The sequence below is a fragment of the Pangasianodon hypophthalmus genome, chromosome 17, assembly GCF_027358585.1.
Source record: "Pangasianodon hypophthalmus isolate fPanHyp1 chromosome 17, fPanHyp1.pri, whole genome shotgun sequence".
In the NCBI taxonomy this organism is placed as follows: Eukaryota; Metazoa; Chordata; class Actinopteri; order Siluriformes; family Pangasiidae; genus Pangasianodon; species Pangasianodon hypophthalmus.
The window spans coordinates 10,851,332-10,878,111 of record NC_069726.1 but is presented as its reverse complement, the minus strand read 5'-3'; the positions used below and the strand labels follow the sequence as shown (position 1 = coordinate 10,878,111).

The window sequence follows — 26,780 nt, the reverse complement described above, 5'->3', positions numbered from 1 at the left end:
AAGGAAAGAAAGAAAGAAAGAGAATCAATCATTATTTTAAGTGTCAGAAATGTAAGTGTGTGTGCTGTGAAATTCACAGTATAAAGGAAATGTGTCTCTTGGATGTTATTCTAATATTGTGACTTTAGATAAACAATTTCTGTCCAGATTTCTTAGAAAGTGACCTGTTAGATTTCCAGGAACTTGCAGTAAAGACCAGCAACACGTAACTTCATGGAAAATACAGTTTATTTGCAATACTATACGGATTAAATGACTGTGTGTTACACCTAAATATTGTTAAGCAGTGCAATATCACACTCAATACACTTAATGGATCTGATTTTACTTGCTAATATACTTTACCCAGTGCCTTAATCCCAAAAGAGCAGCAGTGGTGAGGAAAACTCCATGTTACCTTTACCATCTCTGTGTTCTGAACTCGCGTTCAGGAAAAGAATGAGGTAAAAAAAAAAATCAATATATCACAATGCTAGCTGTGACATAACTGTAATACGTAAGACCAAATTTTATGTAAAATGGGTAAAACAGGTAAAGTCCTTGTCACATTAACTAATCAACCATTAAGGCTATGTAAGTTTCCTGCCAACAAGGCTGCTGATAGAGAGGTTAAAAAGATGCAAGATTTGTAAGGATACATTCTTCACATTTTTCCGTAAAATGTCACTCCTGGATATGGTTCAGGAACAGGAACCTGCAAGTCACACTTAGAGGCACAAACATAGAATAGCATACCATAGCAACTTGCTCACTCATCTGTACATTTTCTCACACCAAGCCCAAGTCCTCTGCCATTTCTAAAGTCTGCCTGTGAAAGTCCATGGGTATGTTGGTAAACAGAGTTTCTAAAAATACTAGAAAAGTGATTAATTAATATGCTTAAATAAGCACATTCTCATATATTTCAAGGCCTCACAGACCTGAACCAGGTATGTTTTGGGTGAGGAAGCCTACAGGTATTTAATGCAAAAATTAACAAAACAAACAAACAAACAAACCCATACTCTACTGCTCATTCTTCTTTTCCCCCCAATTTACGCCCTATTTCTTTCCCGATTTCTCCACCAACAGCTACAACCAGGTAGGACAAAGGAGATCACGTCTTTCCTCCAAGCCAGCATCTTTTTGAACTGCTGCTCATGCAATGTCAGGGGGCGGCGTAACACACACGGAGGAAAGTGCTATCCACCCACTTCCAAGCACACAAGCTCATAGATGTCTATGATTGGCTAGTGCCAATGTGATTGAAAAGGGAGATGGTATGCCATCCCTCCCTCCCTGAGAGCATGGCAAATTTTGCTCTCTTGGACTCCCGGCCACAGATGGCTGTGGCATCATCGGGATTTGAACTCGCAAACCTGAAAAGATGCTCTGGTGTGTGGTGTGTGATGTGTGTCCCCATGGAGTATGGGGCACCAAATGTAAAAGTTAATTACTGATATTTAAGTCCTTATGAATTACCCTTTGTAAATACAGTGGATATGTTTATTTTTGTATTTTTGTTCATAGACTTATAAAGATGCTAACTGCAATAGCTTCAGTATGCTTAATGGATGATAAACTGTTTAAAATGAGCAATGGTGCGAGAGGTACCTCTTCTGGGGACAGTGGTTGGAGCAGGAGCACGGAGCTTGAGGAGTCACTCCACATTAGCTCAGAGAGCTTCCTGAGCATTTCCAGAAGCATTACACTTCTGTACTTCAAGCTGCTCTATAGGAGCTCTTCTCTTTTTCCTGTAAGACCAGAGAAAAATACACATAAGGCAAGATTTTTTATATTCCTTCCAACTCGCATTCCATTTTTCTTTACTATTCAGTACTCACAGAGATTTTATCAAGGGAACTGCACAGTTGTATTATTTGGCCCTATTTATTATTTGAGTTCAGGATGATAAACTTTGATAAACTTGCACTATGATAAACTTGCCCTGAAAGGCAAAAATAAGCAAAGGACAGAGTTCCTTACTGATCCTTGGCTCCGTAAATTTCCTTATTGTAGTATCAGAGAATTACACCAGATGTCCTTATCATTCCCTATTATTCATAACAAACCAAGTTTTGTGTTTAAGTGACTCATCTGTTTACTATCTACATTATTTTCTCCTCAGACTTAGATTTAAGTCATCAATCTTTGAACTGAGTCTACTATGGAACGTGACTATCTAAAAGGTGCCTGATGGAGTTTATATTAGAATTGATTGGACTTTACAGGTCAGAGCAACACTTTTGATGGTGTTAAATACAAGCTGTTCTGATAATGTTAGTATTTACACACCAGATAGAGCTTTTATGGAAGCTGTAGAAGGAGCATCCTGAAGAGGGGATGCCTGTGGAAAGAGGCGTGTGGTGGATTTCATTAGAGGTGGCAGTAAGCGCTGGCTTTTCTGTGAAGGAAAATAAGCATAACACAATAAGCATAAAGTGGGATGAATAATTTGGTCATTTTTATCAGCACAAGGTAATGTGCTATACCAGGGCCATTTTTTGCTATAAGCTTTATAAGTGATCACTTAGAGCCCCTGAACCTCCTCAAGGCTCCCACTATTTTAAAAATAGATATAAAAAAGCACACTTTACTAATATTTGGCAAAAGGTTTATGTCACATCGTATCAGGCAGACACAGGAGGCCCCTTCGTGATGCAAAAAGTACAGAAACTGAAATTTACTTAACTAAATAAGATAACTAATGTGACTAATGTCAGAAGATCACAAAGAAGTAGCAATCATGGAGAGTTCATATCCATCTAGTTTTACAATGACTGTCAGCAGGGCCAGCCTGTGGCATAGCCGACATACGCGGCTGCCTATAGAGCACAAAATGACAGAGGGGGGCCACACGAGATCACTGTGCCCTGCTTTACCCATATACTGAGCAGCATTAATGGTGCCAGTTAACATCCTTTCAATACTGATTAAATTTAAATGGCTTCAATAACATAAAGTTGACATAAATGAAAAAAATTATGAGTTGATAATGTCATGTTGGACTAATTTAAACACTGCCTGTCCTGCATCATGATCTGATTATGATAACGCCATAACGCATTAGTTATGCATGCCGGCACCGTTACCATACGTATTAGTTCTGCCGCTAGCACTACGCGATTATACTCTACGCATAATTGGATCCTCATGGTATGTTGAAACAATGAGTGAAAAAAGAACAAAATTATCAGGTGTACAAGGCAGGAAGAGGCACAAAGAAGAGGAGCAGAAAAGGAGCAATGTAGAGCTAAGAATCACAAGTTAACAACTGTTCATGTCAGACATTGATATTTATTCACTATTTTGAAATAGCTTATTTAGAACCTCTTAACTGGCACAGATACTGTAGGCTGTTTTTTGTGTGTTTTATTCAAGTTAAGTGCAATTTAAGTGCAGTGTATAGTCTTTAAAATAATCTTAAGCTTCTATGATGTTGTTTTAATTTCAGTTATACTGCTGCTTGCTTTCACTTCACCAAAAACTCCTAAGTGTCTTCTTTGGTAAGAGACCATGATTAGGCCTGTAGTCTAAAGCATTCATGAATCGCAATCATTTAAGATTAGGCATGTCATTTTCCAGTCTATGCTCAAAAATAGGGATGAAAGGTAAGAGGCTAATTAGACTAACTAGCTAGGTAGCTGGCTAACATCTACAGATACATTCAATTATATAGCCTATATTTTGTAGGTCTATTTTGGTTACATATGTCATATTGCTTTCTTTTGTTACCCTTTGTTTTATTAGCTTTTTGTGCAACCATAGGCACACTAATGAATATGTTAGAAATAAGCTCACATCTAGGAAGAGCAGTCGCTCCAAATTACCGCTCCAAGTTTCTCATCGCATCCTGATGACTGCATTGCTCCAGCCTTTGTTTTTTTTTTGTTTTTTTTTACATTTTTTTCTAAATATCATTTTTAAGTATATTGTTGCATGACTTACAACAATATTTTTAATGGCTCTGGGGGTTTTAAGAATTTTGCTGTGATGTTTTTGCATGGAGCATCTTCAGATCAGCTTTTATCATAAATATGAGTATAACTTCAGAAAGAAAGATGGAATATTATCAGAATGATTAGGATACTGAACTGATTAGGCCTAGTTATATAGCCTAATATAAGAGTTAGCCTGATGTTAGCAAACTTGCCAACTGGTTTACACTATATCAGTGCTTCTCAACTGGTTTTTCTTCAGGACCCAAATTTTATGTTGGACAAGTTGCAACCCCACACTATACTAAATTTGTTTATCAAATGGAAATAAGGAAGAAATGCATATTGATTATGCATATTAATGTTACTGATACTAATAATAATTATTCATTGCATAGGCTTAATAAAGTTGGATAATAATCATTTGATTTGTCTAGTTGCAGTGTATAATCGTTATTTGCTTTAATGTGTTACCATCCTCAGACATATCTTGTATACTCCTCCGTATGGTGTGACTGGAGATTGCAATTTTTTTCAACTGATTTGAAGCAGATTTTCGCAGAAGCCAAAGACCATGTCAGGTGCTACTTCTGTCAGCCAAGAACAGAAAGTCCGGTCAGATGAATTCTGCTGAGGCACACAGATTGTAGGGTCAGAGTTTGGCGCCATTGTTCACACACTCACCTGTGTAATTTATGTATATCTGGAGGATTAAATGCAGCATTCACTAGATGGTGCATCAGAGCCAGAACATTCTGTCTGTCAGGTTCTAAAATCCAACTGTAAAATATAGCGATTCCATGCACAGTGATGTAAGAGCTCTGTGTCCCCCCAAAAAAACTTTCCTCCCTGATCGTGACTGCTGTCATACTGTCGCAAACTCAAAACTCTGACCTTACATTCAAAAGTATTTACTAATCTAGAAAATCCAGAAGACTGGCACTCAAAACAGACCTTTCGGGACATTTGCAGGCATGAGATGTTTTTAAAATTCAAACACCAACTGTAACAGCAAAACTGGTTAGTCTTTGTACTCAATAATGTTCTAGAATAGTACATAACTATGTACTAGATTTGAGACACAACGCTAGTTTGTTTAGCGAAGGTAGATGAACGGGGAAATTTGTCCAATTTTATTGCAGAATTCCTATGCTTGTGCAACGTGTCCAGATATAGAAAAAAAACTAAAATAGTGCGTACCCTATTAATTTAATTATGGCATGTTTGAATGTGACTCTCCGTAACATTTCAAAATATTAGCACATAAAATCGGTCATTTCTGGTATTAATTTGTACAATTAATGAATGAAACAAAAGAGGAGATTGTGAGTTTCTCTTGCGACCCCCTTTGGAAATCAAGCAACCCCATATGTGGTTGTGGCCCCTAGTTTGGGACCCAGGCAAAGTGACATCCAGTGGGTTCCCTGACTGCAATGCATATTACTAGTGATTATAGTATTCTTTAATATGATGACCCATAGGGATTTGGCCATGATTGTTAGGTAATCTCCAATAAAGAAACACTGCCCTTACAGCCTATAGCCCCAGGTACTGGAAAATGTTGCCTCAAATGTTTAGCTATAATTATCTGCTTTTGTGAACACACAGAAGAATGCTACAAAACAGACAACAAACGCACAATGGATAGCACTGTGACGTTCGGGTACTCTTTGTTGACTAAGAAATGTTCTGGTGTAATGAATTGCTTATAAGAGTAGCATTTCACCATCAGTTCTAAAGCTCTACTGCTCTATCTGTTTGCTTAGAGTACACATGAAGGGTGCAGCTTCAAGACACACAACAATAAGAAATATGAAATGAAAGCTAGGAATAACAAAAATGTGTAGGTTTGAAGGAGCTTATTTTTAGAGAAGCTCAGCATGCACAACTGAAGTATGGTCCCTTATTTGGTAGATAGCTGAGTCATGTCACAGCTGTTTGCCTTTTATATTTATGTTTGTCTCCAGCACCTTCCCGATCACTAAGGCAACAAGCCTGAGAAAGATGGATAGGGAACGGGTAGGGGGGCGGCGGGTTGTGGGGAGGCTTCAAACTCATTATTAGGGTAGTTTAATGATCCATTCAGCCCAGTTTCTAATAAAAATATGTCAAGAATAACTCCTTCGATCTTTGCTATATATTAATGTGGGTTAATTAAGAGTGTTATGCTAGACTATATAGACATTAGATACAGGGAGTTAATTTTCATTAAAATAGTTCTTCATTATAATTTTGTTTTTAAATGGGTTTATTTATGACAGTGACAGGCAAGTTATAAATAGCTTCACCTTGCAAAATCACTGGAGAGCATTTTGTAGAAAGGACAGACAAAATGTAAAAAAAAATAATATTAATAAATAAAAAATGCACAGACTCAGGAGACAAATGCAAGGCAAATTTTACATATTTATTTTAAGAAGACACAGTCCACAGTAGAAAGCAACATACAGACATATAGGCTAACAGACATGAATGAAAATAAGTGTCCCTAACAACAATTTGGGGCTGGTAGTGATAAATTGGACTGGATAAAAGCACTCAAGATAGGGTAGTGGTAGAAATCCTTGCTGAGACCAGGGTCCAACACTTGTAGGGAAACTTCCTTGCTCCCCAGGGTTATGTGTGCTGATATCTCCACCACTACAGTACCATAGAAATACCTTCGGCACTGCAAATTCATGAGTGAGTGGATGATTTCAGTGCGATCACGGCCAGCCTGAGGAGCAACACATAGACTAATGGAAAGACACAATAGGAACAGAAAAGACCTAAGTGATAAGTCACCTGATTGATCTTTCAGAGGACTCACTGACCTTGGGGGTAAGCTTATAGCAGGGTGTGTGGAGATTCAGGTCCCTGATCAAAAGTCATACCTGAAACTCTGGCTGGAACTAAAGGGCACATTGTAATGGCGGTTGTTAACATAAATATAAGAAACCTAAATACTGTATTAGCTGCAAATGCTAACTACTTTCATATTTCAATGATCCTGCCATATTAGCAGCTCTACACTGGTAAAATCTGCAGTAAAATCAGTTCACTTTATGCTTGTGCTTTGTTATGGATACATCATACATTTCTTCATGAAATTAAAAAATACACACACTGCGAATTGAACACACTGCGAATTTCACTGAGCCTAACTGCTGGAAATTTGGGCACGGACGTAGGATGCGGGCTAATGTAAATTTAGTGTGTGACAGAAATGATTGTGAACCAAGACGTTCTTTTCTTCAGCGTTTTCTTGAGTGTTGAAAGTGTTTTTATTTTTCCTGCTATCAATACTTTCAAATCTACTAACACTTATTAAAAACAACCAAACTAGCAATAAATAAGACCAAATATTCCAAGAGGATTTTTTTATATAGCTGTAAACAGCAATAAAAAGATGACAAAAATCACAAATATAAGCTTCATATAAAAATACCTTTACAACAACATATTCAAATTGATCAAGTAACATACAGTAATGTAAGTCTCATTAAGACAAACTTTCTGCAGGAACAGGCTGGATTGGTCAAACCTTCTGCAGGAACAAGGCTGGATTGGTCAAACCTTCTGCAGGAACAGGCTGGATTGGTCAAACCTTCTGCAGGAACAGGCTGGATTGGTCAAACCTTCTGCAGGAACAGGCTGGATTGGTCAAACTTTCTGCAGGAACAGGCTGGATTGGTCAAACCTTCTGCAGGAACAGGCTGGATGGCCAACAGTGTCTGCTGGGGTAGGCGGGATTCCCTTCGAATTCTTTCAGGAGCAGGCCCGTGGAAATGTCTTGTTTGAGGCCATCTTTTGCCCACTTATTGCAAGCCAAATTCCCCTCAGCCTAAAACTGTTGGTGGCGATCAGGCTCATTGTGATCGTAGGTCTCTTACCTTCAGGGCCAGCTTCCTCTCCTCTCTTGTCTAATGTTCTAAGCCAATAGTAGGATGACCTCAGTCTGGACTACTAGGTTGTTTGTACTCAAGATTTAGATTCCCCATGGTTTCCATACCTCATTAGGAATGGTACAAAAGAAACAGTTCAGGCTATTACTCAGACCGAGTACCTGAGACACTATCTGGTTGGCAGATATGTTGGCCCTCCCCATATCCAGTCGCCTTATCCAGTCACCAGATCTCTGCATAATCGTCTGATGTCTGTAGTCTCCATGGCACCCACCTGGGATCTTGCATGTTCTTAAACCAGGCTTTCATCAGTTCTTCAGCAAGACTTTCGGCATACCACCTACTGTATGAAAGCTTCCAGTAGGTGCGATTTAATCCCACCAGCACACACACACACATAAGAACACACACAGTACACCACTGGTCACTCCCTCATAAACATTATATTAATACTCCTGGCTAATGTATTAAAATTGTAAATTACTCTGCTTGCATGAAATGCATAGAAATACCTGAACATTTAAGGATTTGCATTTACAATTTATACAACTCTTGGTTAATCTTCTAATGGCCACTTTGGTGAAATTTTACACAACATATCCGTAATAAACTAATGCATGACTCTCACTGCCAAGTACAACTGAGTTTAGAATCACTATTATAAATGTGTTTCTCAACCGCCTCCAGGGAGGCTCCTGGCTCTGAGCCCTGATGTTTCTGGCAGCAGCACTTGCCTTCAAAGTATGACTCATTATGATCGAGCTTCCAAAACCCTTTACTGTCAATCTCTACGCTGCCTCTGAAGATTCACTCCCATTCTTGCTCATTTCATTGCAATATGACAGCACCTCACAGGAATGAATATATACTGGTATTACAGTATCCTTTGATAAGGAAATGTGAAATGGTTGTAGGATCAGTGTTAGGCTATATTGGTATAAATTGTGACATCATTAAAACTTGTATTTCCATATGTGATGTGTCCTTTGAAATATGCAGAATAATTGTAAATAAAGTATCCCAGCAATTTCCCAAACCAATTTATTACTGGCTATAAATGGCCATGGCTATATTACATTAATTGAGGCCATCCTCTTTGAAAATATAATGTAAGATGCATTAATATTTTCCCTACAGGAAGTAGGCATTCTCTATCCACAGAAATAATTATGATATATTATACCCATATTCATATTCTTATTCATATTCATATTACCATTATTATTATTATTATTATTATTATTATTATTATTACGTAACAACTTCCCAAATTCAGCAAAGGGGCCAGCAGAAAACTTTTAAAGAATAGTATACTTTGTAAATGCAAATCTTTAAATGTTTTTTCCATAATATCAAGAGTATCTAACATTTTTATCACATTATCCAGGAGGGTATTCCATGAAGCAAGCTAATAAAATCCAGGCTTATTTAAAATAGCCTCATTTAAACTAGCCAGCCATAATATAGGTGCCTTGATAATGTTGGAAGCCAAGGAAATGTTGAGCAAGTAAAAATGGGAGTTTATATAGTTATGTAAAATCTATGTTATACATTACATGTTTAGAAGATTATTTTGCTTAAACTAATGTTCAGTAGTTCGGTAGTAATATTTTTCCTGAATTTAGCACTTTTAATAGTTTCAGATGTGTGGGTTTGCAAAATTTAAATTAAATCACTGACAGAAAAAGAATTTACCAGAAAAACTAAAACTGTTCCTAAAAATAAGGCAAATATTGTTTGTATACTGTAGGTATTTTACTTATAGCTACACCAATTGCTAATTTCAGACCTAGGCTTATTTTAGATTTTTTTTCTCAGTAGCCAAGAAGCTAAGGCCCTTAAAATGGGCAATGCTCACACGAGCAGAGGAGCTGGCCCTGTCACAAAGCAGAAGGTATTAACTGATGATATTATCTGAGTTAACCACCTCCTGGGACATGGGTGGCTACATAAGGGTTAGCCAGATCAACATCATAATCAATATTTAATCTTTTGCCAATTGGGGGATGCTGTGTTTAGACCGTGCTTGTATCTTTTACCTGGGCAAAAAAAAAAATCTTCTACCTGAGCAAAATGTAATCACCATCCTTCCAAAGTGACTGACAAACTGCCTGTCACATCAGACCCTCCCACATTTGTATATCATTTTTGCCTTTTTTGCCTTGATTTTTCCCAATGGCTCGAAGTAGCCAAGATCCAAAATTATGCATTTTTATTAAAAGATAAAAATGAGGAGACTGTGTTGGCTACTTCAATGAGGAAAGAGGAAAGAGTTGCTGTACACTTCAAGTTTAACCTATTAACACTGTGCACGTAAGTTTAACCTCTTACCTGCTTCAATGCATTATATAAGGTCTGTCTGAACAACCTAATAAAAAGTGGGATCTAAAGATGGAAGTTATTCTCATTCAATTATGTTAATCTAGACTCGTTAATCCTCAAGTCTAATTTATGGTCATGGATTGGCCTTGGCCATTTGTCTTCTGTATTACTAATGACATGGGAGAGGGCACATATTAATTGTCACCAAGCCCTATTAATTAAAAGAAAAAGAGTTCCCTACTGAACTGCACTATATTGTAAAACAGGGTTTTGAAGTCTAAGCCAATATTATATTATTAGCTACACATTAATGCTGTGGAATTTAACTGTGTGATTCTCATTAAAAATAAATTTAAAAAATAAAGTTTCTCATAAAAAATAAATACTTTAGAGCAGTAAACAGTAATTTAGTACTTGGTGTGACAACATTTTGCTTTAAAAACTAAAAAAGGGGGGGATTAACATCAGTACTGTCAGGTACAATTTGTTCAGAGTTACAGGAAAATTGGCTGGTAAATTTTTCTGAGAATCACCCACAGTTCTTCTGGAGACTTTAACTGTCACACTTGCTTCTTTTTTTGCATGCAAATCCCAGCAGCCTTCATTCATTTTTTGTGTAAAATGCGGTCTGTTATGTAATATATTACTGGCATACAAACATTTTTCTGTAACATTTAATTTTTGTTGAAAAAGTAGTAGATAGATGCTCACATAAAGAAAATGGCATTCAATAGTAGTGCAAATAACATGGCTAAATAAAACATGTTGACCTCTTAATGGAATAATACCCATGTTGATCCCTTAATGGAATCATCTCCAGGGGTGGTTTCATGCACAGCTTTCATTTTGAGAATTTTGATATGCTGATAAGCCCGTTTTACCATCTTTTTTTTTAATTCTAATTTTTTCCTCACGGAATTCCCCAGGACTGCTGGAGGTATCTGTCAATACATTTTCCATTTTTGCAGGAAGAACACCCAAGGGCATCACTCGAAGGAGAAAACACACACTGCCTCAGGGTGCACACACATGCTCCAGTCACTAATATTGATACAGGCCTTTGTGATATGTCTGACAATCCTTGAGCATTCAGCTAAAACTGAAATGGTATTCCCTGTTTTATCACTGAGGTGCTTCTGTCACCATCCCTGCTAAAAAAAAGTCTCTATCTGGGTCTATATGGGTTGCGTGACACAATTTCTGGCTGCATCTATAATCAACAAATCCTAATCTTCTGTCAAAAATGCTTGCTTTCTTCTTCATGTCGTCTTAAGGACATTTTCCTTGCCACTGTCAGCTTTGGTTTACTCATTAAGGATCTAAATCTACATCCAGACTTCTGTAAAGCAATATATAAATAAAAATGAATTGTATCAAGCTTCATGCATACAAACTGCACAGTCTGCACGTGTTAAATAACACTTTCCATAATTAACTTTTCGTCCTAGAGCTTGCACATGTTAGATCAGCTGCTCTGTCTGACGTGTCACTTCCTGTTAGGACTGTCCACACATCAGCCAGTCATCCAGATACGGGAGTACACACAGACCCTGGCACTGCAAGGGCTCTAGGGCATCTTTCACACATTCTGTGAACACCCAAGGTGCTAAAGCTGACTCAAAGAGAACGACTCTGAACTGCTATATCATGCTGCTTTTGTGGAAGCAGAGAAATCAGCTATGCTCCCCAGCAGTTGGAATGTGGAAACATGCATTGTGTTTGTTCATCACTCACATCACACATAGTCATTTTAAAAAGTCTCTTCTATTTCAAATGGAGTGGATTCCACCTCCTTTTATTTGGAATCATATAATATCTCAGAACAACCTGGTCAGACTCTCTGGTCCATTTCTATAGCTGTTTTTCTAGAATAAACTGTATTTCCATACAGTCAGTATTGGCTTGGATCTTGTACCTCTGTGCAGTGGACCTTTGTGTTTGGCAGTGAAACTGTAAATGACCCTGTAGATAATGTGTTTACTAGCCACTGCTCTGCTGTTATCAAGCCCTACGGCTTCAATTGCTCCAGTTCCCATAGTGGGCCACTTCTTTTCAGAACAACACCAAGATCCCCCAGTGCTTTCAGGCTTGGTCATGCTGTGTTCTGTCCAGAAACCACCTTTTTGTTCTGACTGCTATGGCAGAGCCAATGTGGCCCACGCTGTATCCCATGTAGCTCCCTCTTTGTGCATGTCCACAGCATCCGCACTGCTACACACAAACTCAAACGATAGGCCATGTGTATTGTTCAGCAACACAGTCAGTTGTGGCAAAAGGTTTTTAAGGCTTTAAAATGTTTTAGAAATTTCCACAGCTTATCGTAGCCAGTTAGCTAATGACCCTGAATATCAGCTCCATTATTGTTAGATTCTGGCAAACCGTTTAGCGTCTCAGGAAGGGTAGACGAGACCACACACAAGCTGCTGAGCGAGTGCATAGGAGTGTTGAACTGTACTGGAGATATTGTTGAGCAATGGAAGGAGCACTTTTAGGAACTCTTTAACCCAGTGGTTATGCCTTCCCTTCAAGAAGCAATGCCTGAAATTGCTGGTGTTTTGGAGTCCATCTCTGTGGCTGAGATTATTTTGGAGGATAAAAACCTGGCAAGGCTGAGTGAGAGGATATGATATTGCCAGAGATGTTGAAAGCACTGGACATGTTTGGGGTTGTTTGATTCTTCTGTGTTGCTTGGAGATCTAGGCCAGTGTCTCTGGACTGGAAAAATGGGATTTGCTGAGTTGCTATGATATATATCAGCACCTCCAAGTCTAAGAGTATGCTTCTTTCCCAGGAAAAATGGGATGGTCCCTTCAGGAGGAGGAGAAAGCCCTTGTCTGGAATTTTATTCAGGAGTGAATAGTGAAAAAAAGAAGGTTAGATTGACAAACAGATTGGCTCAGCGACCGCAATGTTAGAGTCGCTGCATCAGTCTGTGGTGGTGAAGCAGGAGCTTAGTTTTTGGATGAAGCTCTCTGTTTACTGGTCAATCTACATTCCTATCCTTACCTGGTCATGAGCTTTGGGTAGTATATGAAAAAATATGATCTTCAGCTAAGGGGATTTTGTTCCCAGAGGTGGAAATGAGGTTCCTCTGCAGAATGAATGAATGAAAAAGGAAGTGTGAGAAACAGCCTCAGCACCTAATGAAAAATAGGATAAACAGCCATAATAGCCAAAAAAGGCACTCATCCCTACAGGTAGTCATGGAATGTACAATTATCTACCTTATACAGAAGTAAATATCGCATGTTAGACATCTATTATCTTATATGGAAAGAATTACATATGATCATTATAGGTGTCATAGGAATATTAGAGGTGAGTTTAGAGCTTTTATATACATTATTTATTAAGTTAGTATAAAGCTGAAGGTCAGAGCTTGGCATATGGTTAAACAAACTAGATATGTTAGAATAAACTTTGAATATACGAAAGGATGTCAGCTATTAATCTGGAACAATGTAATGGGCTCAAACTTGCTGCCAGAAACCTCCCTTTTGTATTCTTCTGCTGTGATGACATTATTCCTGTCAGTGAATTTGGTTCTCTTCTGCTATATCCTAAACATGCAATAGCTACAGATAGTTTTCTACACTTTTTTTAACAAAGGTTGGGTTCAATTTTTCTACCCAAATGCTGGATTGAGTCTATTGGGTCACTTTAGTGGGTTATTTGCATAATGTTGGGTATTTCTGTTTCTTCCCTCCGAAGCGTGCTACACAATCCTCAGTGGTGGAGAGCGCAGTGTGGTGAGGGAGAACAATGATTACAATAAAGACAGTATTGAGAGTGGTAAAGGATGTTTTCTACCATCTGTTATATTGTGCCTGAGCTGCATGGAGCACAGCTTAGCTAGCTTCATGAGACTGGCTTAAGCTGCATGCCTGCTGTTGACGTTTGCATTGTGACCCTGCTAGTTTCACCGTATGAAGCATACCTCCAGATATAAAAATGCATAGCATAAATCACATGTGCTGTGTATTTTTTAAGCCACAGCTCTTAATAATAAACTAATCGCCCATGTAGAAATTACAGTGTCTAGCAAATATTACAGTGTCTAGCAAATATATAACAGGCTATATATTTAACAAAAAGAGGGGAAAAACTAACAAGAACATTGTTATATATGTTAAGTACATTTCTTAAATTCTGTATGATTCATTAGCAACTGGGAATTAATATTCTGTCATATTGTTTTTAGATATACTAAATTCTGGGCAACCTTTTATGAATGAACATTTATGAATGAAACAAATAGACCTGTATTAAAATCACAGGAAGAATTAAAAATTAATAACAGGTAAGGCTAACCAAAATGATTATTATTACAATAGAAAAGCAAATATTTATTTATTTTCTTCACAAATAACTATAATATCCAAATTTCACAAAGAAAACAAATAACTAGATATATAATTTAATAAATAATTAAATGCATATTTTCACTAACCCTACAATGTAATCGATTTCTACATAATAATAATAATAATAATAATAATAATAATAATAATAATAATAATAATAAATAAATAAATAGATTTAAACTAATCCTAGGGATCTAATCTACAGCTGAATTTCTGTGAAGCTGCTTTGTCTATTGTTAGAGCGTTAGAAAAATTTAACAGAACTGACTTTTAAAACATTTGTTTTGCTTCAGAGGGTCTGCTAATCTCGTATGTGTTATGATTGTGTTTCTGATTTTCCCCTACAGGTGACTTATAAGATAATATTTACGGTAGATGACTAGGTGTCTCCAGAACTTGCCTGACTGTAATTACAAACGCTGCGGTGATCATTTGCTGTTTAATGTGTTGGTGCGTTTAAACTGTTCTCAAAGAAAGTAAATAATATGTAAAGAATGAAGGAAAAAAGAGTTAAATAATAAAGACGAACAAAAATCATTCTGCTCTTCGTAGGTTGACGTGTTACATCAGGACCCCGCTACTTCCTGTTCGGCATAAACACATTGCTCTGCTCTCTTGAGTTTAAAACATGTGAGTGTAGTTATATTATTTAACAGATTCAGTTAAATGAATGTGTGATTTACTGAACATGTGTCTGTTTATGTTTTAGGTCTAAAGTAACTTTTAAAATTACTCTGACTTCGGATCCTCGGTTACCCTACAAAGTGTAAGTGTGAGCTCATCATTCAGCTCAATTCATTTTACTGGATTCATTTAACTCACTCAGTGAACAGCTCTTACTGTCCAAACTGTCTTTCCGGGTGTCACATGTTTATTTGCTCGACCAGTTGCTGATTTATTAACTGATAGATGGGGCTGCTTGTATGTCTGATTTTAGCCGGATTTAAGCAGCTAGCTAGCCAGGTGTAGCTAAGCAGGTGTTATATGTTTACTGGTGTTTTTAGTTTAAATATTACAGCGAGGTGCCATATCCAAATATCTGAAAACACTTCTGCAGCCCAAAACAGAAATGTAACTTGCTATGAGAGGCAGCTGCTCTGCTCCAGTATGCTGTATGTTTTACCTTCCAGGGTACACAGAATGGGACAAAAAAAACATCCTGTGATGAGAGAGGAGAATGACCAGACTGGTCTGAAGTGTATAGTAACTCAGATGAGGGCTCTTTACAACTGTGGTGAGCAGAAAAGCATCTCAGAAACACACAACACATCAAACCTTGAGGTGGATGAGCTACAACAGCAGAAGACTACATCAGGTTCCACTTCAGTCAGCCAAGAACAAGAATCTGAGGCTATCATGAGGCTGAGCTATCACAGACTCACCCAAGCTGGACAGTTAAAGACTAGCTGATTTATTATTATTATTATTTTATAATTTTTTTTTTCTTGGCTGACCAAGAAAAAGTGAGTGGAACCTGATGTGGTCTTCTGCTGTTGTAGCTCATCCACCTCAAAGTTTGGTGTGTTTTGAGATGCTTTTCTGCTCACCATGGTTGTAAAGAGTGATTATGAGTTGCTGTATCCTTCCTAGCAGCTCGAACCAATCCAGCCATTTTCCTCTGTCCTCTCTTATCCACAAGGCGTTTCCACCCACAGAGCTATCACTCACTCACTCACTCACTCAATGTTTTTGTTTTTTGCACCATTCAGCATAAACTCTAGAATGTTGTGTGTGAAATTCCCAGTAGATCAGCAGTTTCTGAAATACTCAAACCAGCCCATTGGGTACCAATATACATGCCACGATCAGAGTCACAGAGATCACACTTTTTCTTCATTCTGATGTTTGATGTGAATATGAACTGAAGCACTTGACCTGTATCTGTATGATTTATACATTCCACTGCTGCCACATGATTGGCTGATTAGATAACTGCATAAATGTGCAGGTGTTCCTAATAAAGTGAATGGTGTGTGTGTGTGTGTGTGTGTGTGTGTGTGTGTGTGTGTGTGTGTGTGTGTGTGGTAAAGGTAGTCAACAAAGTAGTTTCCAGACTTTCATCAGCTGTGAAAGCAGGTGCTTCTGAGGCTGTAGTGAATCTAGACGTATGGATGTATTTTCAAAATATTTGATGATGTAATAGCTGTACTGAAAACATAATATTCATTCCATGGGATTCTAATGTCTAAGAGTGTAAATGAGCTGCTTCTCCATACATTTCTTCACTACGTTGCTCCCAGCACAGCAACTGGCAATGCATATATAAAACACAGTGAAATTAAGAAATTCTTGGGTAGCGATTGAAAGTAGGTCCCGATATATATATATATATATATATATATATATATATATATATATATATATATATATATATATATATATATATATATATAGATTGTGCAAGAAATTGCAGCGTAATTTAGAAGACATTATATATGACATTTCATATCTATCTGCTGTTTGTGCATTTCTAGGAAGTTAGAAGTATAAAAAGAACATAATTTTGCAGTAAGAGGTGTTATTGCGCTGCTCTACTGTTCATGTGTAGTCATCTGTATGCTATGGTTTTGTGCCGTTCAACAATTAATCTGATTTTCCTGCTTTCTTTTGACGTATCATAGGAGAGCTCTGATTGGATCACTCTATATAGGCGTGTCTCTCTATTTATGAGCTGTGAATTTAATGAAAAGTGGCCAGGGGGATTTTTAGTCATAAGCCAGTGAACGTCCTATTCTACAGACACATTAGTAAAAGCAGTTGTGTAGTAGAACATCATCTAAAGATTATTAATTCTTTGTTTTACAATGTTATCATTTATTGCGTGGTCATATTTTATACCTGTCTCTCTGGGCACTCAGAGCAGAAACTGATTAAGTACATTATGAAAAATCAAATAAGGAGTTTGATGCATGTCATGAAAATCCTTCACACTGTTAGATTGTTAATAGTGCCTAATCACGATTATTCGATCTGATCAAGATTATTCCAGATGATCATGCTTATTTGAGATAATCTATATTATTTCATCTTAATGGGATTGTTTAATCTGATCTGGATTATTTGATTGGGATTATTTGAGCTGATTGTGAATACTTGAGTTGATATGTATCATTTGAGCTGGTCGGGATTGAGATTGATCGAGTTTATTGGGATTGAGTGGGTCGGGATTATTTGAGCTAATCAAAGTATTTAACTATTTTTTTTATCATGCAACAGGAATATTTAGTGCAGCTGTAACTTCACTGTCTCTAAACTTGTAGATGACAAGTTTGCAAACTGTTTTTGCCATAATCCATCATTTATTTACATAGTTTTTACTATGTATGCATGTATGTTGATTGCTATTACACAGAGTTACAAACTTGCTGAATATGCTCTACATTTGGCGACTTTGCAGTGTGTTCTCCACTGGATTCTAGAGAGTGAGTCAGTGTGTAATGTTACACACTGTCAAGGCAGGTTTAAGCTGCTTTTTATGCATATTGCTATTACTTTTAAACACGTCTGTGTATTAGGTTTATGTACTTCAGATCTTTTAATTTTCCTTATGTATACTTTCACCTGCCTTCCTCATGTCTGCTGTTTTAAGCCATTCATCTCTTTAAATGAAGTGGTCATGGATCAGTATGAAGCTACAATTTGATAATTACTCCTCATATTGTGTTTCAGATTAAGTGTACCTGAAAGCACGCCGTTCACAGCTGTGCTAAAGTTCGCAGCAGAGGAGGTAAGACAGAACCATGTCGTTTCATTACTACACCCTGAGTTTCTTTATTTTGATTGGGTGTGAGGATACAACTGTATGATGATACACTGGAATACTTGTATATCCTTAACATTATGTTGTAGAGACATGCAAGCAAACAGTGTTGAGATAAACTACAAGATTTTTAAGTGTCATCTTTTTTTTTTTTTTTTTTTTCTTTCCCCCTTCCCCTAAAGACCAAACATAGGGCAATAAGTATTTCTTAATTTTGATAAATTGCTTAGCTTGCTGTCTGCTTAGGTCGTTCTTCTAATTCAAAGAGTTGAATATGAAAACTAATAATGCGACATAGGAATATCACATCATATTATTTTTTTTTTAATACTGTCCTACCCTTCATTTTGATCCTGAAAATCGATTTAGTCTGATTGTGGTGAGCTTGCTAGGAGTGTTGACTATATCCCTCTCGGCTTAATGATCCAGTGCCTCATTTTTACATTAGTCACTTACATTTAAATGCAGTAAATATTTCCACACACACAGGAAGCTTTAAGCTGTCTTCCCTAACAGGCAAACAGTAATCTTCCCTTTTTTTTTTTTTTTTGTTTCCCTTTTTTTCGACAGCATTGATTTGTCGATATCTGTTAAATGGAGCGGTGGCTCTTTTCTCCTTTTCCTCTCTGACTCACTGATTTGTCCTTATATTCCCCTTAGTTTTTGTTATATTGTCTTTGACAACTCTTTCTAAAAGCACGCTTCTTAGAACGGCGAGCAAGCTGTCTTTGCTCATCAGTGCAAATGTGTTTTCTGCAAAAAGTGTAACAAGTCGGTTTAGCATCTATTGATGGAATTTTAAATGCACAAACTAATTAGTACAAGCACTAATTGGCACTTTTTCCTTTTAACTCCTCACTCTTACATCTTTGTTGCTTTCCATTCTTAGTCGCATCTGGTTTTTTTGGCTTTGCCACACAGTTTTCTGAATTTCCTCCTGTCCCTTTGACATTGCTCTGAACAGTGTTCGTCTGTGCACTGAGAGTGTGAAAGGCAAATTGTGGGTGACCAGCATCACACTGATTTTTAATCCTTTTTAATCCTTTTTAAGATACTCTGATAAACCAGATACTGTGATAAGACACAAAGCCCAGTGATTGCACCTATCATTTCTGCACCTCTGATTTGTTCTGCACTGGCTTCATTGACGTCTTGCAGTGCCCCAGTTCTGCATGGTATTTGGAGCACTTTATTCTGATGACTTCTCTCCAGTGCTTCCGGAATCAAATGCCAAGGTTGACAGGATCACAGTAATCTCAGGGGAAAGTGTATAATGGAGAGGGGAGGCACTTTCTCCCTGAGGACTAACACAAACTGACTATATATTTTTTCAGCTGCACACAAAAACACACACTTCCCAAAATAAACAGTTATTACCTGCAAATGATTATGCATTAGTTTGAATTCAGATTCTGCGAGAGGCAGACAGCAGGCAGTCATCACCCTTGTTTTGCTGCAGCTTCACACCAAAAATGTAATTGTGACTTCTGGTGTGTTTTCCAAGACCCCTGACTGAGAGTTCACTTTCTCAAACTGCCTCCTGTTTTCGCTCACACTCTCTCCCCCGCCCCTTTCTCTGTCGCTTGCTCTCACTATTAAACCCTGAGAACCTCTTTGGTATCCTTGTCTCTCATTCAGTTATCTTACCAGAGACCTCACATTACCTGCAAAGATTACCTGTTTTTCTCTCTCTGAGAGAGGACATGCTGTGCTTAGTGGCAGTATTTATCCTGTTGTGAGTGGTTGTTGGAATGTGTAACAATTTTCTTACATATCTTGCTCTCTCTCTTTCTCACCCTTCCCTTTGAAGTTTAAAGTGCCTCCTGCTACCAGTGCCATTATTACAAATGGTGAGTAGAAATGTTTTTCCCCCCTTGTAGCTTTAAGAGACCAAGATTCACAGAGTCCAGTAGGAAATAATGCAACAAGCTCTGTCTCCCACATACAACATATGTCATACTTCAGAGAAACCCCCTAGTATATTTTATCTCGTTTCAGAAAATGATTGACATTTTGGTTATGCAATTGAGGGTCAGGGCTATGGGACAGGGGAGGGGGAGGAGAGAAAAGAACCTGACATAACCTCAAACATTAGCAGGGGTGGAGAAGATTTACCAGGTTTAATCTAGTTGCTATTGTATATTGAAAAACATACTTAAAACCCACCATCCACCCCTCTCACCATCACCCACATCACAGCTCCACCCCAGCACTCCTGCATCACCACTACCACTGTCATCATTGCCCCTCCAACAGCACCAGCACAGTCATCTCCACCACCACTACCATCATCCTTAGCACTACCATCATCATTACCACCATTATCATAATCTCCACCACCATTACAACTATTATTACCTCCACTACCATCCTTACCACCACCATCATTGCCCTACCACCATCATCATTGCCCTGCCACCACCACCATCATCATTACCACCATTCTTACCTCCACTACTATCCTTACCACCACCATCATTGCCCTACCACCATCATCATTACCTTGCCACCACCACCATCATCATTACCACCATTCTTACCTCCACTACTATCCTTACTACCACCATCATCATTGCCCTGCCACCACCACCATCATCATTACCACCATTCTTACCTCCACTACTATCCTTACTACCACCATCATCATTGCCCTGCCACCACCACCATCATCATTACCACCATTCTTACCTCCACTACTATCCTTACCACCAACATCATTGCCCTGCCACCATCACCGCCACTGTCATCAATACCACCATTATCATTACCACCACCACCATCATCATGATCATTACCACCAACGTTATCGTTACCACACCTACTACAACTACCATCATCATTACCCCCACCATCATCATTACTACAATCATCATTCCCCCTCTATTATTATCACCAGATCCACCATTACCACCACCATCATGATTACCACCATTACCACTATCATGGCTACCATCATTACCCCCTCCATCATCACCTCCTTCACCATCACCACCACACCCAATGCTCCTACTAGGTTTACTTGTGGGAAACATTAAGTTACAGTTCCTCAAGTCCTGGCATCTTCACTGCTTAAATCATGGTGTAAAACAAGATGGTCATAAAAGCTATTCCAGTGCTGGTGAGATATGTTTGGCCCTGACCTGCCCCCTAGTGGACAGAGCTTTTAATCCTGCAAGAGGTACATAAGCGAGTACATGCACAGTGATGCTTGTTTAGCTGCAGGGTAGTTATGTGTCAGGTGTAACCCTGGTCTTATACTTGTTACACTTTTGGCACTTTATGTAGTCCAGTACACAGAGCCCCAGGCTCAGCATAGATGTAATAATACCTGATTTGATTTGACATGCCTTGGCCCTGATGTTTGAGGAGGTTGAATCAGTTGTCTGAATGTTACTCAGCAGTTTGTCTTTCACTGACATATTGTTTGCTTTCCAGTGTGGTAGCTTGTTGCACATGAATGCCATTATAATGATTTCCTACTTTTTTTCTGTGCAGATGGCATCGGAATCAATCCAGCACAAACAGCAGGTTTGTCTCATCATGTAGAGTTGCACAGTCTGAAGCCTTCCCTGTTTTCTAATTGCAGACCAAGTTCTTCCTCAAAGCCAATACAGAAATGGATTTCTTTCCCAACCTCAAGTCTGTTTGAGCTGTTTGAAAATTTAGCTCATGCAAACAGATGGGGTTTTCTGTTTAGTCTGTTGGGTACAGGCCTCTGTTAGCTCCCTACTGGCATTTAGGAAGACCAGATGATATTCTGAAAGAATGCTTCTCTACAGGGATTATGTAAATTTCACATATTACATAATGAATATTGATGCTGTGCTCTGAGCAGGCAGTGTGTCTTTTCCTCACGTTATGCGATCATTTCCCTCTCAGAAAATTATATTTATATTTTTTTCTATTCTGATTTGTTAGGACCCCACATAAAATGGCCCTTCAGAAAATGTGAGCTGTGTAAGCTTGAAGTAAAGGCTGCTAGGCGTCTTTTGTTGAACAATTGGTTGGAATGATAAATTGGGGCCTTTTGGTCTTAGATAATGTTTTACGTCTGGAATGCTATTCTTCTGGAATATATTTTTCAACCGTTTTTGAGATACATGCAGGTCTGCGTTAAATTTCAGATGTCGGTATCTCCATAATTATTAAAAATATACGAAGTGGACTGCTTAAAAAAATACACCGGTTTTAATTCTGTGTCATAACCACTAATATGTGCACAAACACTTCTGCCTTATAACTGAAACGGCACTTCTGCTTCCAGCTTTTCACTGTAATGGCAACAGCACTATTTGCGCTATCTCAGAATGGAAATACGTCATAGCCCTGAGTCCATTACAAAGCAAAAGGATTGTAAGCACTGCATTTGTCTTAGATTAAAGGCACATTTGCTTAAATGAAAAAAAAACCCTATGATAATTCACTTAATTAACCTAAAACCCTTTATTGTAACTCCTTTTATAGTTACTCTTTCATATCTTTACAAGCTCTTCCTGTCCTGTCAATGTTCTAGACTTTTTCTACATAATTATACTGTAGATTGCACTTGACACATGGTGTAACCATCTCTGTCTCTGTGGTGTTATTTTCTCCAGTGTTCTGACCCATGTGCTCAGTGTAATTATGGAATAAAAGCATAGATAGATCCCTCAAATTGAGACCATTACCTCAGTGCTGGTGCAGTATCATTCAGGTTATTTTGACCTCAGACTCTAAAAGACATAGGTTTTACTCATGTTATTAGAGGCACAGAAATTCATCTTGTATTACCTGAGCACTGTATTCATCAGAAAGTCAAGTTCACCAGCATGTATCAGTGTGTTTTATATGGCACTGAGATGTTTTAATTTTTATTTGTTAATGGGCCCAGTAGCGCTTAATCCATAGTAAGCCTTGAAGTTAAAGGGAAAATGTAGTGCTTTTGTTTCCTTACAGTAACATTTGCTGTAATTAGTCGAATGCTTTATGAAGAATTATTTCATTCACAGAGCTGGCAACCTTCATACATTTTGTGTATGGACTCCACATTTTAATACCGGAGTACGTTACAATCTAGAATGATTGACAGTTGTGTAGGTGGTTTGGTCTCTCCAGTATTAACTGACACCCTGTGGAAGCTCTTTGCACATCTCACATTAGTAATCCCCCATCTTGTCTCAATTTTCTCACTTGACAGTTGTGCCCTCGATTTCTGTCAATGTAAGAGAATCTCTCCCCCTTATCCTCACCCCAACTCACTGCAACACAGAATATTCATTAGTCAAATTCCCTGCAGGTGTGCATTCCTTACCACTCACCTCCTCCGGCTCTGCCCTCCATTCACAAAACACGCCCCCACGTCCACAAGTGTGTATTCACTCACCATCCACTTTAATAATGGAGTTATCCAATCAGCCAATCATGTGGCAGCAGCACAATGCATAAAATCATGCAGATACAGGTCAAAAGCTTCAGTTAATGTTCAACATCAAACATCAGAATGGGGGGAAAAATGTGATCTCTGTGACTTTAACCGTGGCATGGGTGTTGGTCCCAGATGGGCTGGGTTGAGTATTTCAGATACTGCTGATCTCCTGGGATTTTCACACACAACAGTCTAGAATTTATACAGAATGGTGCAAAAAACAAAAAACTTACTGTGTGCAGAGGGTCTGCAGGCTCTCAGCACAGCTGAAGACTGGAAAAAGACCATGTGAATAATTTTTTTTTCTTTTCTTTTCCCTAATCTTGAACTGTCCAGCTTGGGTGAGCCTGTGCCCATGATAGCCTCAGATTCCTGTTCTTGACTGACAGGAGTGGGACCCAGTGTGGTCTTCTGTTGTTGTAGCCCATCCACCTCAAGGTTCTTGTTTTGTCCATGCTTTTCTGTTCACCACGGTTGTAAAGAGTGATTATATGAGTTACTATAACCTTCCTGGCAGCTCGAACCAATCTGGCCATTTTCCTCTGACCTCTCTTATCAACAAGCTGTTTCCACCCACAGAGCTGTCACTCACTCAATGTTATTGTTTTTCACACCATTCTCTGTGAACTCTAGAGACTGTTGTGTGTGAAAATCCCAGTAGATCAGCAGTTTCTGAAATACTCAAACCAGCCCATCTGGTACCAACAACCATGCCACAGTTAAAGTCACAGAGATCACATGTGGAGAGTGAGTGTGTATATGTATACAGTATATTACTGTGTGTATAAAAGATTAAAAAGGCCTATGAAGAAGTGCTGACACTTGACAAATCATTTTAATGGTACTGATATTTAGACAGCGATTAAAAATGCTGGTTGTTCTCTCGAACAGTGGTCAAACATATCAGGGTAGAAAGTGTGTGTGTTTACAGGGTTTTTCAGTCACCGCCTGATGCTGAGGGGAAAAAACGTTGCCGCTTGTCTGATTTTGTTAATATGCAAACACTAGTAAATGTTTACATGTACACTTTGTTCTTAATTGCTGGATACATCATCTTTTTTCCTATAAAAGAAAGACAGAAAGAAAGACAGAAAGAAAGACAGAAAGAAAGAAAGAAAGAAAAAGATTTTTCTATTGTAAACATTTCTACTGTCTTGCATGCAAACTTTTCTTGTGTCTACATCTCAAGTAAAACAGACAAGCAACAGGTTTTTCACCCCAAGCGACTGGTGGTTACAGTAAAACCCAGTGTACACACACACACACACTACAGTTTCTATATTAGACAAGTGTTTTGGGAAAGAACTACTCCCCAAAATGGTCTGCATTAAACAACTGCAATAATAACTAAATAAAGTTATACATTTCTGTCACGTATTTCAGCCCACATCACTACATCCATTTCAGCTCAGGACTGTAAGGTTGAAAGGCAGTCTCTGCCTTTCTCTACCATCTATGCATCTATAGCACTTTGTTTTAAAGGTACAGCTAAGACTATTTAGAAGAACGTTAGGTATTTTTGTTAGATTTTTGAGCCAAGCATGTTTCTATTCATTTGTTTCTATTAAAAAAACAGTTGGCAAGTAAAGGTAAATCATTGTGTTCCTATCTACTAGAGGAGCAGCAAGTTTACATAATTAACAGAGAAGTAGACAGACATGTGCTGATAATGAGCTGTAGCTGAGAAAGTTCTAGGCAATTACTGTGACGTGAAAATTGACATCGTGAACACTAAACAGTCAGAGGCTGAAACGCACGCATGGTGTTATTTAAGCAAAAGTCTATTTCCATCTTATCCTCTCTTATTTCTAACCTGAGCTAGGCATATAAATCTGTATTGAGGTATTTTTGTGGTATTTTAAATTTAAAGTCTTTTCTTTTGTTGTTATATATATATATATATATATATACATATATATATATATATATATATATACACACACACACACAAAATTTGCATAAAATGAAAACTCCATTACTTAAATGTTGGTTAAATGTCAATTCTTGTTGATTTTAGTCTGTGTATTCAGACTGAAACTTTTCAAAAATGATCATGATTCATCTTTCTATTTTTGTCTCCAACTTGATAGGAAATGTTTTCTTAAAACATGGATCGGAGCTTCGAATCATTCCCCGAGATAGAGTTGGAGCCGGTCGATGTCCAACGAGTATCTGAGCGATCAGGGATTATTCTTCATCTTGGATGACAAACATGCTTGTGTATTTATTATCCAGCTCTGAGGTGTTAGTGTGCTCCTGTCAGCAGGAGCAGCCCCATCTCAGTCACCCAGCTATGTGGACTCCCCCCCTCAGTGATTCATGCTTCTTGGACAGAAGACCCAATGCTTCTTGGACAGAAGATTCTAATACATTTTCATTTTGTTCATTAATTCAGATAACCACAAGTCCACCCATCAGCTTTAATCTTGGCTTTGGCACAGTATTCAGTTCAATTTTTAGTACATTGTGTATATGAATTGTACTTCCGTCTTCATGTCTGCATTGAGTAGCTTTATGTCTGAGGTTTGTAACATTGGTCAGATTAAATCAAAATTGTTATTTTTGTTTTGTTATATTTCAGAGCTCTTGGCAAGTGGTCCACTTGTTCTCAAATCTACATGAAATAATGGCTGTAATGAAATTGCAGAACTTGCAGAAACATTCTCTGCTCAAATCAGCAGCTTTTAAGAGAGGAATAAAATATATTATAAGTGGTTTACTTCCATCATCAATCAGTGTTTGGTGTTTTTTTTGTTTCACAGTAAATTGTCTAAAAGGCATACATGTTATTGTCACGATTCTATTGGGCTTAAAGTAAGTGCAAAAAAAAGTCAAAGTAGATGCATGCACAACAGTGTTGTAAATCTTTGTGGATGGACAAAAATACCACATTTTCACCAGAAGTAAAATGACTGAAGGATCAGGAGACTAAGAGCCAGGTTATAATAAAAGAGATGGTTTATTACATGCACGAAGACAACCTGGGCCCTCAATAGTCTAATATAAATTAGATACAGTCGACTTTTATGCTAATGTGTACGTGCAAAGGAAACACTTAAGAAAAAAATACCCGAGACTAATAAGGGGAAAACATAAGAGAAAAACATAATCAAGGACGAAAACATTGTG

At 38.0% G+C, this 26,780-nt stretch overlaps 1 protein-coding gene across 1 annotated transcript; it reads left to right on the top strand.

Annotated features, from left to right (window-relative positions):
• The first annotated feature begins 14,904 nt into the window (after nucleotides 1-14,904).
• On the top strand, nucleotides 14,905-26,383 carry ufm1 (ubiquitin-fold modifier 1). Its single transcript, XM_026941565.3, has 7 exons — nucleotides 14,905-14,937; nucleotides 15,040-15,117; nucleotides 15,197-15,253; nucleotides 18,157-18,214; nucleotides 20,058-20,097; nucleotides 21,743-21,775; nucleotides 25,742-26,383. Coding segments are annotated over exons 2-7 (276 nt in total). The 5' UTR covers nucleotides 14,905-14,937; nucleotides 15,040-15,115; the 3' UTR covers nucleotides 25,828-26,383.
• The last annotated feature ends 397 nt before the right edge of the window (nucleotides 26,384-26,780 follow it).